This window comes from Somniosus microcephalus, chromosome 15, assembly GCF_052327205.1.
Source record: "Somniosus microcephalus isolate GS21.2 chromosome 15, FLI_Smic_1.0, whole genome shotgun sequence".
NCBI lineage: Eukaryota > Metazoa > Chordata > Chondrichthyes > Squaliformes > Somniosidae > Somniosus > Somniosus microcephalus.
The window spans coordinates 31,656,326-31,672,175 of NC_141001.1; the positions used below are offsets into that span (position 1 = coordinate 31,656,326).

The 15,850-nt window shown below is 43.9% G+C and overlaps 1 protein-coding gene across 3 annotated transcripts in view; it reads left to right on the forward strand.

Annotated features, from left to right (window-relative positions):
• The window catches only part of LOC147106611 (N-acetyl-beta-glucosaminyl-glycoprotein 4-beta-N-acetylgalactosaminyltransferase 1-like), a 950,756-nt gene that overhangs the window by 512,307 nt on the left and 422,599 nt on the right, over positions 1-15,850 (forward strand). For 2 of the 3 annotated variants that reach the window (XM_086007621.1, XM_086007622.1), the window contains exon 4: positions 15,041-15,136. In XM_086007621.1, the coding sequence (XP_085863747.1) occupies positions 15,041-15,136 (96 nt within the window). Of the gene's footprint in view, positions 1-12,863; positions 12,981-15,040; positions 15,137-15,850 lie in introns of all 3 variants that reach the window. The other variant, XM_086007623.1, reaches the window with a different exon arrangement.

Below are 15,850 nucleotides of genomic sequence, written 5' to 3' on the forward strand. Positions count from 1 at the left end.
CTTCACTCATGCACCCATCACTCACCTGTACACTGGACATCTCGAACCCTCCAAGCCCTTCATCCCGACGGCCCGCCTCACTAACTTGGTGTGGTTTGGAGCTGTTGGGAATTCCACATTTCACCAATGAAAATAGGGATTAGGCTAAAAACTACCTGTTAATTACCTGTTAACAGGCAGCTAATTGGCACTAATCCCCTTCCCGCCTCGGGTAGGCGGGTCCCAGGATGGGTTTGTGCTCCCCGATTTCGGGATTTTAACCCCCACACGCTTCCAATCCCGCCTCCACGGCCCAATGAAAATCCTGCCCATGTTCATTTGGAACTAAACTGATTAAGCAAAAAAAAAATATTTTGTTCACTTAGGAGCTTTACAGCTAGCAGAATCCTTCCAACCCATCAGTCCAGGCAGGGTGAAGGGTCACAGTGCGCCAACCCACTATTCCATCTGTATTGCTTTAAACATAATTTTGGTACATCTCATGAAATGTTATTTGTGCCATAATGATGAAGCTGAAGAAATCTTATCCAAATCAAAGTGGCAGTGGGCAATGATGGTGGGTGGGAGTGTCCATTAGGATGGAGCTTAGAACACTGATCTAGGAACCTGGGATGTTTGGGGCAAACACTGAGTGTCGGTCCAGGGAGGATCAAGTACTCAGGCAAAACCTTTAGTTCAGGGATCAGGGAGCATCTAATAGGAGAAGTGTTGAGCTATTCTGTACTCTGGAATCTCTGGGAATTGGAATTGCATAGAATTTTACAACACAGAAACGGGCCATTCAGCCATTATGCCGGTGTTTATGTTCCACACGAGCCTCCTCCCACTCTGTTTACTTCTTCTCACCCATCAACATATATTTCTATTCCTTTCTCCCTCATGCACTTATTTAGCTTCCCCTTAAATGCATCTATGCTATTCGCCTCAACCACTCCATGTAGTAGCGAGTTCCACAATCTCACCGCTCTCTGAGTTTCTCCTGAATTTCTTATTGGATTTATCGGTGACTATCTTAAATTTATGGCCTCTAGTTTAGAACTCCTCCACCAGTGGAAACATCTCTATGTCTACCTTATTGAATCCCTTCATAATTTTAAAGACCTCTATCAGGTCACCTCTCAGTCTTTTCTTTTCTAGAGAATGGAGCCCCAGACATTTCAGTCTTTCCTGACAGTTGTATCCTTTCAGTTCTGGTATCATCCTTGTAAATATTTTTTGCACTTTCTCCAGTGCTTCTATATTTTTTTGTAATATGGAGACTAGAACTGTGCACCGTACTCTTAAGTGTAGTCTAACCAAGGTTCTATATAAATTTAACATAACTTCTCTGCTTTTAAATTCTATTTCTCTAGAATTCCAGAGCTTAGGGCCTAGGCCGCCAATGGTTAGGCGATGGAAATCGGGGATGCGCAAGAGGCAAGAATTGGAGGAACGTAGAGATCTCGACTGGTTGTAGTGCTGGACAAGGTTATAGAGATAGGGATGGGCAAGGCCATGGAGGGATTTGAACACAAGAATGAGAATTTTAAATTCACGGTATTGCCGGACTGGGAGCCAATGTAGGTGGATGATCGGGACTTGGTGCGAGTTAGGACACTGGCAGCAGAAATTTGGATGAGCTGAAGTTTACATAGGGTGGGAAGTGGGATGTGAGATAGAGTCTCAGAGGACTAATGATTACTCCTTATCTGTGGAGTCCACATCAGATGCCGACTACATTCTTCTGTCTACTCCAAAAAGTGGTAAATTACAAACTGCCAGACTGTTATGTTAATGCTAAGACTAATAGATTTATTTACAAGTAAGACAGCAACACAGAAGCAACAACTGCCATTTATATAGAGCCTTTAATATAAAAATAATTGCATATACTTCATAAAAGGTGTGTGCAAAAAGATGCTGAGCAAGCAAAAGGAGCAATTAGGTGACCGTTAACGGTCAATGATATGGGTTTTGAAGGATTATTAAAGGAGGAGAGAGAGAGGTGGGTTGGCAGAGTGGTTTCGGGAGGGATCCAGGTGGCTCAAGGCTCAGCTACCAATAGTGGGGCAAACGGTGAGGGAGCTGCACAAGAGGCTGGAGTCAGAAGAATGTAGAGTTCAGAGGCTGTTGGAGGATGCTGAGATAGGGTAGGGTAAAGTCATAGAGATATTTAAAGATGAGGATGAGGATATTAAACTTGAGGTGTTGAGGAAAAGGGAGCAATCTTGATCAGTGGTTTTTCGAAGGTGGTAGATGAGGGGGGACCAAGGAGAGCATTGAAGTAATCGAGTCCAGATAGAATCAGTCCACAAGAGGTTAAAATATCTTTTCCAGAAGGTATTTCTGAGACAGTCCAAACATCTGCAAGACTTTTGGAGGAAACAGCCTTTTATAGATTCCCTGAGGCAAAGTTTGTACATGAGTGATGCAGATCCTAAATCAGCCAATGAGCCTAGATTTTCATCTTCAGTGCCCAGGTATCTGCAAGGAGCACCTGTCACAAACATGGGCACAAGCTGTTCACAATTTTCCATTCATCCATTTTAATGGATGGAAAATTGTGGTCAGCTTACATCTGAGTTAGCTCTAGGCGCTCCCAGTGGGAGAAGCTTATATGCTCAGGCACTGAAGATGAAAAGCTCGATCATGGAGTCTATGTGCCAATTCCAGTAACGGAACCAAATTGAACTGAAGCTATGACAAAACAGCTTGCCATGTATATTCTAGTCTGAAAGGCATCAGAACTGATAGCTGAAAGAAAGAAAGAATAATGCATCCAGTTCATAGAATCGTCTCATGGGCATCTGTTTGCTGCTTGCCCAGGCTTAACTTGTAGAATTTGATTAGCACCTCAGACAAAGCTTCTGCATCGTGGATAATGTTGCAAACAACATCTTGAAGATTAGTAATGATTGACTGCTTTCATCTTAATGTAGTTATTTATAAAACAAATTTTATTCTGTATATTTAAAAAAATTAGTTCTCAGGATGTGGGCATCGCTGGCAAGGCATTTATTGCCCATCCTTAGTTGCCCTGAGAAGGTGGTGGTGACCCTTCTTCTTGAACCACTGGTAGTGGTTTGACCCAACTGAGTGACTTGCTAGCCCATTTAAGAGTCAACCACCTTGGTGTGTGACTGGAGTCACCTAAAGGACATTAGTGAACCAGTTAGGTTTTTACGACAATCCCACACTTTCACTGTTAACATCTTTTTTATTTCCAGATTTTTAAAATTGAATTCAAATTGCCATGGTGGGATTTGAACTCACATGTTCTGGATTGCTAGTCCAGTAACATAACCACTACACTACCATAGCCAATATCTATAGTCGCATAAAAAAATACAATAAATTCGTTTTTAGTGTGATGCTGAATAAGAGCTGCTTTCATCAGATTTAAGAGACAGTTAGAAGGGTTAATCAAGTGAGTGTTCAGGTTCAAGGATCAGTCGGGATTGGAGTTTGCCGACAGACCTGGAGATTACATAAGTCAAAGGGTAGGCAACAGTGGGTAGGAATCTACTGAAAGCTGCAGAGTGAGCAGGTCAGACTGTCAGTGATGAAGTAATAACCTCTGTCACAATGGAAATGAAAGGAGACAAACTGATGAATCAAAAGGAAAAATATTGAAGGGAACTCGGAGTAATGGAACAGATCGAGAGATTGATGTGAATGAAAAGACTCATTTCTTTTTCACCAAAGAGCCCAAAATCTAGCAGGAAGCATTAAGAGTGGTAACTGAAAAGGAGAGAGAGACTGCATGAAATAACAGAAAGCAAAGAAACTCCAGATAAAGAAAATGAAATATACAGGAATGTAAGACTCCATACATCTGTACAAATATACAGATACTGATGATGTTTGAAAGTAAGAACATTCAAGAAGCAGTCATCTGACATTAAGGTATATGTTGTGTTGCAAAAGCAATGATGTCTTTAAGTTAATTAATAGGGGAGAGTACACTCAACCAGAGGCTCAGTAATCCACTCTTACAAATACAATAGCAAAATACTGCGGATGCTGGAAATCCAAAATAACGACAGAAAACGCTGGAAAAACTCAGCAGGCCAGCCAGCATCTGTGGAGAGGGAAACAGAGTTAACGTTTCAGGTCGAAGACCCTTCGTCAGAACTGGAAAAAAGCAGGAAATAGAACAGATTTTAAAGCAAGTTAGGGGCTGGGAAAAGGGGGAGGGGATGAAAGAACAAAAGGGAATGTCAGTGATAGGATAGAAAGCAGGAGAGATTAAGTGACATTGAGAGACATTAAGAGATATTCAAGGCGAGAGGAGGTGGTAATAGGACAGGTTAAGGAATAAAGGATGGCTCTAGATGGAGTGTGAATTGCGCTGAGCTTCCGTGGAACAATGCAAGAGGCTGAGGACGGTGAGGTCTGAGTGGGAATGGGGCGGTGAATTAAAGTGACAGGCCACCGGGAGCTCGGGGTCCCCCTTATGGACTGAATGGAGGTGTTCCGCAAAGCAGTCACCCAATCTGCGTTTGGTCTCCCCAATGTAGAGGAGACCACTTCGTGAGCAGCGAATACAGTATATTAAATTGCAGGAAGTACAAGTAAATCACTGTTTCACCTGGAAGGGGTGTTTGGGGTGCTGGACAGTGGGAAGGGGGGAGGTATAAGGGCATGTGTTGCATCTCCTGCGTTTGCAGGACGGTGGCATAGTGGTTAGCACTGTTGCCTCACAGCGCCAGGGACCCGGGTTCGAATCCGGCCTCGGGTGACTGTCTGTGTGGAGTTTGCACATTCTCCCCGTGTTTGCGTGGGTTTCCTCCGGGTACTCCGGTTTCCTCCCACAGTCCAAAGATGTGCGGGTTAGGTTGATTGGCTATGATAAATTAACCCTTAGTGTTAGGGGGATTAAATACGTGGGGTTACAGGGATAGGGTGGGATATGTGTTGGTGTAGGGGTTACGGGGATCGGGTGGGATATGTGTCGGTGCAGGCTCGATGGGCCGAAATGGCCTCTATCTGCACTGTGGGCTTTCTGTGATTCTGTGCCGGGCAAAGGGGAAGGGGTGCTGGGGGTGGTAGAGGAGTGGACTAGGGTGTCGCAGGGGAGCGGTCCCTATGGAATGCTGAAAGGGGAGGTGAGGGGAAGATGCGTTTGGTGGTGGGATCACGCTGGAGGTGGCGGAAGATGATCCGTTGAATGTGGAGGCTGGTGGGGTAAAAGGGGAACTCTATCGTGGTTCCGGGAGGGAGGGGCGACGGTGAGGGCAGAAGTACGGGAGATAGAATGGAAACAGTCGAGGGCCGTGTCAACCACAGTGGAGGGGAATCCTCGGTTGAGGAAAAAAGAAGACATGTCGGAAGCACTGGTACGGAAGGTGGCATCGTCAGAGCAGATGCGACGGAGACAGAGAAACTGGGAGAATGGAATGGAGTCCTTACAGGAGGCGGGGTGGGAGGAAGTGTAGTCCAGGTAGCTGCGGGAGTCAGTGGGCTTGTAGTGAATGTTAGTCAATAACCTATCCCCAGAGATGGAGACGGAGAAGTCGAGGAAGGGAAGAGTCGGAGATGGACCATGTGAAGGTGAGGGAAGGGTGGAAATTGGAAGCAAAGTGAATGAAATTTTCTAGTTCAGGGCGAGATGGATCAATTAGTTCAGTGAATTGAGTTAATTTTTCAAGAAGTTAGACAGACATATTCTGAACAGATGCTTCTGAAAGTAATGCTTGTATGTGTAGTTTGGGGTAGGGAGGCGGGGTGGCACATGACCAGCTACCTTCACGAGCTGCAGTTATGTTGTACGGGCATTGAGGCTGCAGATGTTGAACAGATGATTCAAAGTTATGGTAATGTTTTGTTGGGGGGGGCGTGGGGCAGGGTACTGGTAGGGGCAGGGTGGTGATCAATGTTTAGATATACAAGATTTTGAATAAATATATCCATGAGTCATAGTGTTGTGGGCTTGTACATAATCTCTCCATACCTTATGTATGTGTTTGTATGTGTTTATGTGGGGAAAGTGTGGTAGAACTGTTGTTTATGATCAGATAACTCCATAAGGTGTGTGTATGCAGAGCTTAGTGGCAGGGAGTGGGTGTTCTTTAGGTTGTTGCGTAACACATATTGGATGCTTTTCAGGCCAGTGGAGTATTCAAAAGGGAACAGGCTGGATTTTAATCTTGTGAGAAATGTGTAGAGCTGATTGTAGCTTTATAAGAAATTTTGGACCATTTTAAAGCTATGGGGAAAGCCAATTACATTGCTTTTATTGATTTTTGCAAGGCTTTCAACGTGAGCTGTGTGCACAGCGCTGGGAGTATCTACTAATCGAGTGGCTTGTATGTAGAGTGCCAATGGGAATTTGATGCGAGTGCTAAAGAGTGGGTGAATAGTACAGATAGTGTAGCCTGAATTTCAATAGTTTGGTGGGTTGTGGGGTGGGGTGGGTGGGGGGGGGGGGGCTTGGAAGTGGGAAACCAGGGAGAATGGGTTTCCCATATGCCCTGCTGAATTTAACGGCAGGGCCTGATTTGCATGGGAAACCTTTGTTTCCCAACCGCAGCCAGCCAGATTGAGGGGGGTCGGGAATGATCAGGAGCCAGGGGAACAGATCTGGAACCGGAGGAGCGGGAAGGGGGGTGGGGAGGGTGTTCGGACCATCATCAGAGAGTCAGGAGCAGCGTGGGGGCGTAAGGAAGAGCGACTGGGGGGGGGGAGGGGGAGGGGGGTGGCAGACGACATAGGAAGGTCGGAGGAGCATGGAGGGCGGGTGGGGGGAGGCCTCATTGTGGGGATTGGAGGATTGGTAGCCTCATGGGCAGTCTTCAATCACAGGAGGTGGGTTAGGTAGGGAAGCTGGATCCAGGAGGTAAGTGTAAAGGCACTTGCCTCCTGGATCCAGCAGTCCTCACCTTCCATTAGCTGGCGGGTTTCGTGAGGCCTGCAAAACCCGACCAGCCACAGTTAAATTTAAAATAGAGGCTAAATCTGAGGTATGCCAGCCTCATTATAATATTTAAATGGACGACCCACCTCCTGGGAGCGGGTTGGTTGCCCGTCTCACCGTCTTTAAAACCGGAAATGGGCGGGTTCTGGTCGGAATTCAGATTTTTAACACTTTAACTTCCCACATGACCCCAACCCGTCTGGTTTTTTTTTAGGTTAAAATTCCCCCTGTGTTTTTATCAAGCTGAAATTTAACATACCTTTCTTACTTTAAAACTGCAAATCAATCAGCTGTAAGTGGGTACCTGCCTAAGTATTAATTGTTCTGGCTGACTATTGACTGACCAGTTGTAACTAGGGTGTTTGAAATAAAAGGTATATATTTGAGAGATATCTGCTACACACAGAGCTGTGTGCACAGAGCTGGGAGTATCTCCGGAGTGACTTGTAAACAGTGGCAAAGGGAATTTGGTGAGAGTGGGAATTTGGTGCAGAGAGATCAGGTAATTCAAGCCAAGGAGCAACAGGAAATATATAAATAAGCAGTCATTTTAGCTCTAAAGGGATTTTTTTTTTTTAAGTAAAGTGATGGGAATGCTGAGACCCGTTGCCTGCAATTCCTGTGCCCTGTGAGAACTCCAGGATGCTTCATGTGTCCTGGATAACCACATGTGCAGGAAATGCCTCTAGCTGTTCGAACTTGAGCTCAGGGTTTCTCAGCTTGAGGAACGGCTGGAGTCACTGCAGGGCATACGGGAGGTTGAGAATTTCCTGGAGCACACGTTCCAGGAGGTGGTGGCCCCGCAGTTACAGAGAGTTCAGGAGGGTTGTAAGTTGGTGGCCATCCGGCAGAGTAGGAAGAGGCAGGCAGTGCAGGAATCCTGCAGGAGTGTGGCACTCTCAACCGGTTTTCAGCGCTGAATACCAGTGAGGGTAACGACATCTCGGAGGAGTGTAGTCTCAGAGCACATGCACAGCACCGTGGGGCAGTTGACTGCACAGTGGGGCATAGCAAAGTGTAGAAATGCAGTGGTCATGGGGGATTTGATAGTCAGGGGGATAGACAGGTGTTTCTGCAACCGCCGACGTGAGTCTCGCATGGTGTAAAGGACATCATCATGAGGGTGCAGAACATTTTAATTGGGGAAGGGGAAAAGCCAGAAGTCCTCATCTATGTGAGAACCAATGACATAGGAAGGAAAAGGGTTGAAGTCCTGCAGTCAGGGTTTCAAGAGCTTCAGGAAGTTAAAAAGCGGGACCTCAAAGGTAGTAATCTCTGGATTACCCCCAGTGCCCCGCGCTAGTGAGTGTAAAGATAGTAGGATAAAGCAGGTTAATGCATGGCTGGAAAAATGGTGCAGGAGGGAGGGCTTCAGATTTCTGGGGCATTGGAACCAGTATGGGGCAGGAGGGACCTGTTCACAGTGGATGGGTTGCACCTCAACAGAGCTGGGACCAACGTTCTCACGGAATGGTTAACTAGTGCTGTGAGGGAGGGTTTAAATTAATTTGGCAGTGGGATGGGCACCAGGATGAAACATTAGAGAGCAGTAACAAGGTGCACAGAGGACTGGGAGAAGTGAATAGTTCAGAAATAGGAAGGATCAGACGAAGGCAAATGCGAAGCAGTCTAAGATAGGTTTGGAGTGCAGGTACATAAATGCACGGAGCGTGGTAATTAAGGTTGGTGAGCTGCAGACACAAGTTGTCACTTGGGACTGTGAAATAGTGGTAATAACAAGAGACCTGCTTCAAATAAGGGAAGGATTGGGAACTTATTATTCCTGGCTACAAGGAAAGCTAGGGAAGGAAGAATTGGAATGGGTGGTAGTATTGATCAAATAAACGATTATAACACTGGAGAGGGATGATGTCGTTGAGGAGCCAAAGACAGAATCTATTTGCTTAGAATTAAGGAACAATAGAGGAGCTATTACACTACTGGGTGTATACTATAGACCACTATAGGAAGGAGATTGCAAATTTGCAGGCAAATTACAGAAAGATGCACAGCAGTCATAATGGGGGACTTCAATTATCCTAATATAGACTGGGATAGTAGCAGTGTAAAGGGCAAAGAGGGGGAGGAATTCCTGAAATGTGTACAAGAGAACTTTCTCAATCAATGTGTTTCCAGCCCAACGAGGAAGGAAGCAGCGCTGTATCTAGTTGTGGTGAATGGAAGTGAGACAAGTGGCGCATGTTTCAGTGGGTGAGCATTTGGGGAACAGTGATCATAATATCATCAGGCTTAGAATAGTTATGAAAAAGGAAAAGATACAATCAGGCGTAAAAATACTTAACTGGAGGAGGGCTAACTTCAGTCAATTGAAAAGGGATCTGGCCCGGGATGGGGATGGAATCAAAAATTGGTAGGCAAAACTGTAATTGAAAAATAGGAATCAATGGAAAATAATATTGGGTGGGATGTAAAACTGGCATTCCACCCAGACTTGAGGGTTTCCCGCCCGGCAGGTTAGGTTAAAATTACCCCCATATACTCAGGGTTTGATCCCTACCATCATTAGGTTGCATGGAAGTTGCTCATTTTCAACAGGTGGAGCTACAGCTTGATGGGATATGGTGTTCAAGATTCAAGATTCAAGATCATTTTATTGCCATCTGTAACTAGTACAGTGGAATGCTTACTCCCCACTCACTCCCACAATACAAGCATATAATATAAAAGCAAAAAAATAAAAACAAGTATAAATAAAAACAATAAGCAAATAAGAAAAAAGTATAGCAATAACAGTCCAAGTTGCAGGATATGATGAATAGTGCAAAAAAGCCTCAATTACCACTGGAAATAATAGTAATGTAATATGATAAATATATGGTAATATAAGTATAATATATATATTTACATAAACATATAACTATAATATGTGGGGCAGTGCGGTTAGCAGTTCAGTAGGCGCACTGCCTGTGGATAGAAACTGTTCTTAAACCTGCTGGTCCTGGTTCGGATGCTGCGGTACCGACGTCCGGACCGCAGGAGGGAGAACAGTTTGTGCCCAGGGTGATTGGGGTTCTGGATGATGGAGCGGGCCTTGTTCTGGCACCTGTGCCCATTCTGTTGTCAGGAGGATGGCACCAGTGCACTTACATATTTTATGGAGTGTTGTGCTGTTCATAATGCCGATTGTGAGGTCCTTCTGACCCCAGAAGATTCAAACTCACACTTGTCAGTTATCTAAAGCTCAACTAATGATTATCATTCTGTGGAGGGGAGGAAGAGGAAAGAAGCAAGTGGGCTTATTTGTGGGATCAAGGTACCTCCGAGATGACATACCTGGTGATAGAAGTTGGAAACCATGTCTTTCGGACTCTCTAATCCAATACCTGAGGTAGGCAGGTCCACAGTACTCCAGGGCAAAGTGGATGACTGACCAGCCAGTCAGTCTCGCAGATGGATGCTGAATGGATGAATTTGTTACTGGGGCTCCAGAAAACCAGTGTCCTAACATGTAGCATGGTCCTGTTGGATAAGCAACAGGAATCTCACTGATGTTCTGTTCTGTGCTGGTAGGCTGCACAGTTTTATCTCGTTAAACTCCAGCATTACTCTGTGCACACTTGTTGGTTCCTAAGCCTTGCCTCTACCAACCTGTGCTATGCTCTCTAGGCTCAGATAAGCAGGATGTGTTCCTACAGAGAGAAAGTGCACTTCATAACGGGCAAACAGAAATTGTCCCTGCATTGATTGCTTTGGAGACTCCGATGGTGGATTTCTGTCCATGCCAGACATCCAGCTGACCAGTAAAAGGTGGTGTAGGTTAGGAGTAGATGCATCCATACGTTATGTCTGGGTGCAAGGAGAGTGTTAGGTTTTGTAGGCTCCACAGAAATAGCTCTTTGAGTTGCAGTCGTGTACCCTTTCATAGAGAAATTTCAACCATCACCAGAAGGAAATAGAAAAAAAGTGTGTATATGACATAAAAGCTGAGAGCAGGTACACTCTGTGAACCACATCCTGCTGGCTCATGTAAATAAAACTGTGCTCATCTCTGCTTTGGTTTCCTGCTTTAATCAGCTCTTTGTGCTGTGTGCGAGCATAATAGCAGTTGAATTGTTCGTTGGTGTTTTAGCAGTAATTACCCCTCTCTGTGCATCATTCTGCTGTGCCTGTGCTTTTACTGTTGGCTCTGAATTATCAGACACACGCTCTGGAGCTTCCATGTGAGACTTGCTTCTTCTGCAATGCTTATTAATTCATTAGCCAGCCCTCTGCCCAGTGGTGAGCTGAATGCTTTCTAATGTAGGCCATTGTTCATCCACCTCTCTTTAATGAATGTTGCTATCCTGCTGTTACTTCAGGTGGCATTTGATAGCTCAGCACTACACTGACCTTATTTTTCTTGCATTTGGTCGCGTGTTTTAGTAGCTGTTTAAAATCTGTCTGAATGAAACATTCAGGAATCTGCATTGACCTCTGAGAGGACTGTAGCTGTATTTATGAACCAATATTTCACAAAGTTACAGTTGGTAGTAGATTATATCCCAAATGGAAAGAAATAACTTGCATTAATAAGCACCATTACTGCCTTTGGATATTCTAAAGTGTCTCACAGCTAATTAATTACTTTGGAAGTGCAGTCACTGTTGTAATGTATCAAAACACGGCAGCCAGTTTACGCACTGCAAGGTCCCATAAACAGCAATGACCAGGTAATCATTTTTTTTTAGTGATGTTGGTTGAGGGATAAACATGGGCCAGGACACCGGGGAGAACTGCCCTGCTCTTCTTTGAATAGTGCTATGGGATCTTTTGCATCTACCTGAGAGGGCAGAAGGGGCTTCGGTTTAATGTCTCCTCTGAAAGACGGCACCTCTGACAGTGCAGCACTCCCTCAGTACTGCACTGGAGTGTTAGCGTAGATTATGCACTCAAGTCTTTGGAATGGGGCTTGAACTCACAACCTTCTGACTAGGAGGCGAGAGTGCCACCAACTGAGTCAACCAATAATGTTCTATTGTTCTGTACTTTTCTTTTTAGAAATTTATAGACCATCAATTTATGAATAGGTGTGCTAATTTGTAGTGTTATCAAGTGGGGTACAGACTTACACAGAGCTGAGTTCCTAATCTTGTCAGTCGGAGGTGCTAAATAAAAGCCGCAGATGGGGACGTTGCTAGTTGATTCACCCCGGGTCACAGTGGCCATTACAGAGCGGAATTGGCATCGTTTTGGGAAGAATGGCTGACCTGAGGAATAATGCGTTAGATTTTGATTTTGTGCATTTGTGTAAAACAGGTGATAGCGAATCCGCAGCCCAATTTACATCTGACCCGATTTTTATTCCCATTGAAGTCGGGAATAAACATTGGGAGAGATGTGAAATGGGCTGCTGATTCGCTAGCGCCCTTTTTACAGTCACACGAAGTGAAAATCTACCCAATGTGTTTAAAAAAAAAAGAGGAAGAGAAAAGAAGAATCATTTTAAATTTGTTTTCTTTTATTATGCCTCGGTGAAGCATTTGGGGATTTTTTTTCCCAAGTTAACAGCACAATGTAAATGCAAGTTGAGGTTTTTTCATAGTAAATTCTTCTCAAAGAACACCATGAAAATCAAGTGCTGATCATTGACTGTTTTGCTTTTATGGAAAAGCTTAAGTAAAATGTAATTAACAAAACTCCATTTAAAGGCAATAAAAGCACAGCAATATAATGCAAAATAAATTCAAATTGGCACAAGCCAAGGTGTTCCAAATGCTTAAGTAACTCAGCAGAGAGCTGTCCAGGTTCAATGAAAACTTTATTGATTGATCTGTCAACAAAGAGAAGTGACGCTGATGTCCGATTTAGTCTGCAACTTTGGGTGTTCAAGAACGCGCTGCACCCAGCCCTATTTATTATTGTGTGACAAATTATTTGCAGCAGTACTGTGAGCATTTTATAAACAGTTCCAGCTATTGATTGAGTTTATTCATTATTGTGTATGTTTATCACATTTTTTAATCCATAGGCAGTGCAGCAACATTGAATTTGGCATTTAAAAAAAAATGCACTGCAGTCCTGCATCTAATTTATCAAAGTTTGCGTGTGCAGATTGGTAATTGCAAACCCTGAAAACAAATTAAAAGTAAGTTTCACCAAATGAATTAACATCATTACTAAAGAGTCTGCCAGCTGTCCGATCAATAAGTGCAATTATCTTTTATGTTCATTTACTTGCCTTGTTTGGAAAACAAATTCTAAACACACCCGACCTACTTAGCTTGGAGAACAGAAGTGTAGGTGGACAACAGTTTGGGGCCCTGAGGAGTGCAGATGATTACAGCTGGAGCACAAACCACCAGCAGAGCATCAATAAGCTATCTACTGATTGTCCAGCTAAGAGCTCCTTACTGGTTTTGGACATTAGCTTGCAGGGTTACCTGAGGTTGAATGGGAAGAATCTCAACCCCTAGTTCATAGGTGCAGGTCTACCCATCCTGGTCTTCTCAATGAGCCAGGCTGACTGGACTGGACTGGCTTCGGAATACTATGGGCCAATCAGGTTTAACTATGAGAGGATCGGCACACTTCCGATCTCCCATTGTCAGACATGTGATCTTGGAGTCAGCTTGACTCCAAAGAGATTTTCCCCACCTCTCCTCAAGGAGAATAGTCATCAAGGATATTTTTCACATCATTATAACTCAATAGAAAGAACAGCAAATTGCAGCTGATTTTGGATGGCACTTATATTGCCTATAATCCTTTTCTGTGTATAATGGAAATGTCAATGCTTTTCCACTGCTTCAGACAAGTCAAACATTTTTTCTGAGCCTGGTGACCTTTTATGACAGTTCTTCTAATTTACTGCTCTTACTGCCTCAAACAGGCTGCATTTTAGAAGTTTTTGACAGAAGTAACTCTGTGCGGTATTAGCCTGTCAGTGTTTCCAGTGAGCAGACAGCTAGTTGAGACTGGGCCTAGGATAACATTTTCATTCTGTCCAACCCTGATACAGAAAGGACAAGACTGATTCCTGTAGTTTGGCGGCCTCTTTTTCCTGCCATGAACCAGTTGGTCAGTATTGCCACATGTGTCTCTATTGTATCGGTGACAAGTTTAATCTTTTCCTGCCTTTAATCAATTAGTATGAGCAGTAATTCAATGCCCCCTCCCCACCCCCACCATTCATCTAACCTGAGAGGCAACAGAGTAAGTGTAACCCCAGTTCTGGGCTTATAAGTAGCATAAAATTACTTCTCGATGGGTGTTACTGTCCAACATTTCTACAAGTGACTGACCGGCCAGCCTTTGCTATGTCCAGTACACGTGGCCACTTCTTGATATCAAGTGGCATGAATTGAAGTGACTGAGCAGAACCATCAGTCATTAACTATTAATATCCTAGTGCTCTAGCCAAGATAGAAAAAAGCTTGCTGTTACCCCGGGGCTAACTTATTTTCCAGCTTAGTTGAGGAACTGAAGAACAAAGTAACATTCTTGTAATTTTCCTTCTGTCTCAGCCCATCACTGGACATTCTTAATTCTTCCTCAGTTATATCAGGAGCAACTTTGTTGGTCACTGGTTAATTAAGGAAAAACATTCTTCCAATTTTTTTTGTCGAGAAGGATTTTGCCCTTGTGTTTTGTTTTTATTGGAGGTAGCGGGCAGACATAGAGCAAAATGGAGCTATTTTTGTAATCAACAGAAGCCTATATTGTTCTACTTCGCAGCATGGCATCATAGCACTTCATTTTGAAACATTGCCCAATTTTGCATCCAAATGTTCAATGGGCTGTCTGTGTGGAGGTGAGATAGAAAAACAAAATTTGAGGCATTTTCTTAATGCTGTCTTTTACAAGTCACTAAGTTTTTGAGTTCCGCAAGTTTCTAATTATTTGCCACTTCTCATGACGGGAATGTAGAAGATACAAGCGTATGACATTAGCATGTATTTCTGTGTCAATAGCACAATGTCATTTTACAAGGATGCAGTAGTTTGAGCTTTTCCACATGGATTCTCAATCTTATGTACATCTGCACCAGCCATGCTGTGAAAATTAGTATAGTGCTATGAATCCATTAACATTCTCTAATTCAGTGAGGAATCAATGTTATACTAAGGTTCTGCCTGTGTTACATGTACATTTGACCATCAAGACTGGGATATTGTGATAAATGTTTACTTTCTTTTCATTTTCCAGTACAAAGGCAAAGTAAACCTTCATGTTTTCGAGGATTGGTGTGGCTCTTCAATTTATCAGCTTCGGAAGAATATTCATTTTCCACTATACCCTCATGTAAGTAAACTGCAGACTTAGAACTTCAATTCTTCTCTGGTTTCAACGCAAGAAATTTGAAAGGTAAAGATGTGAGGATGCATCACCGAAATGCTCCTCATTCCTTTGGATGCCGCCTTCCCCCTTTGCCATGTTATTTTTGTCCTCTTTTAAGGTCTCCTGCACCATAAACAATTCCCCAGTTGAGAGGGGAGGCAGACAACTTGCTGCTAAGCCTCTGCCGGTACTGCTCTTTGAACCCGGCTGCCAGGAGGTGTATGAGATCAGCACTGGATCACTCGCTTTCTTGGGGAAAGCACTTTACTCTGCATGTTCCCCTGATGTTGGGTGTCAGCTGTGGCACTTCACCTCTGAGTCAGAAAGTTGTGGGTTCAAGCCCCACTCCAGAGCACAAAATCTAGACTGGCACTCCAGTGCAGTACTGAGAGAGTGTTGCACTGTCAGAGGGGCCGTCTTTTGGTAAAGAGGCACAATCTGCCCCCTCAGGTGGACGTAAAAGATTATTTTGTAGAAAAGCAGATGAGCCAATATTTATCCCTCAATCAACATCACTTAAAAAAAACATTACCTGGTCGTTTATCTCATTGCTGTTTGTGGGGCCTAGACTAGTACTTACTTGGCTGTAAAGCGCTTTGGGACATCCTGAGGATGTGACAGGCACTATATAAATGCAAGTCTTTCTTTTTTTTAATGGCACAGTGAAAGTTGGGAAAT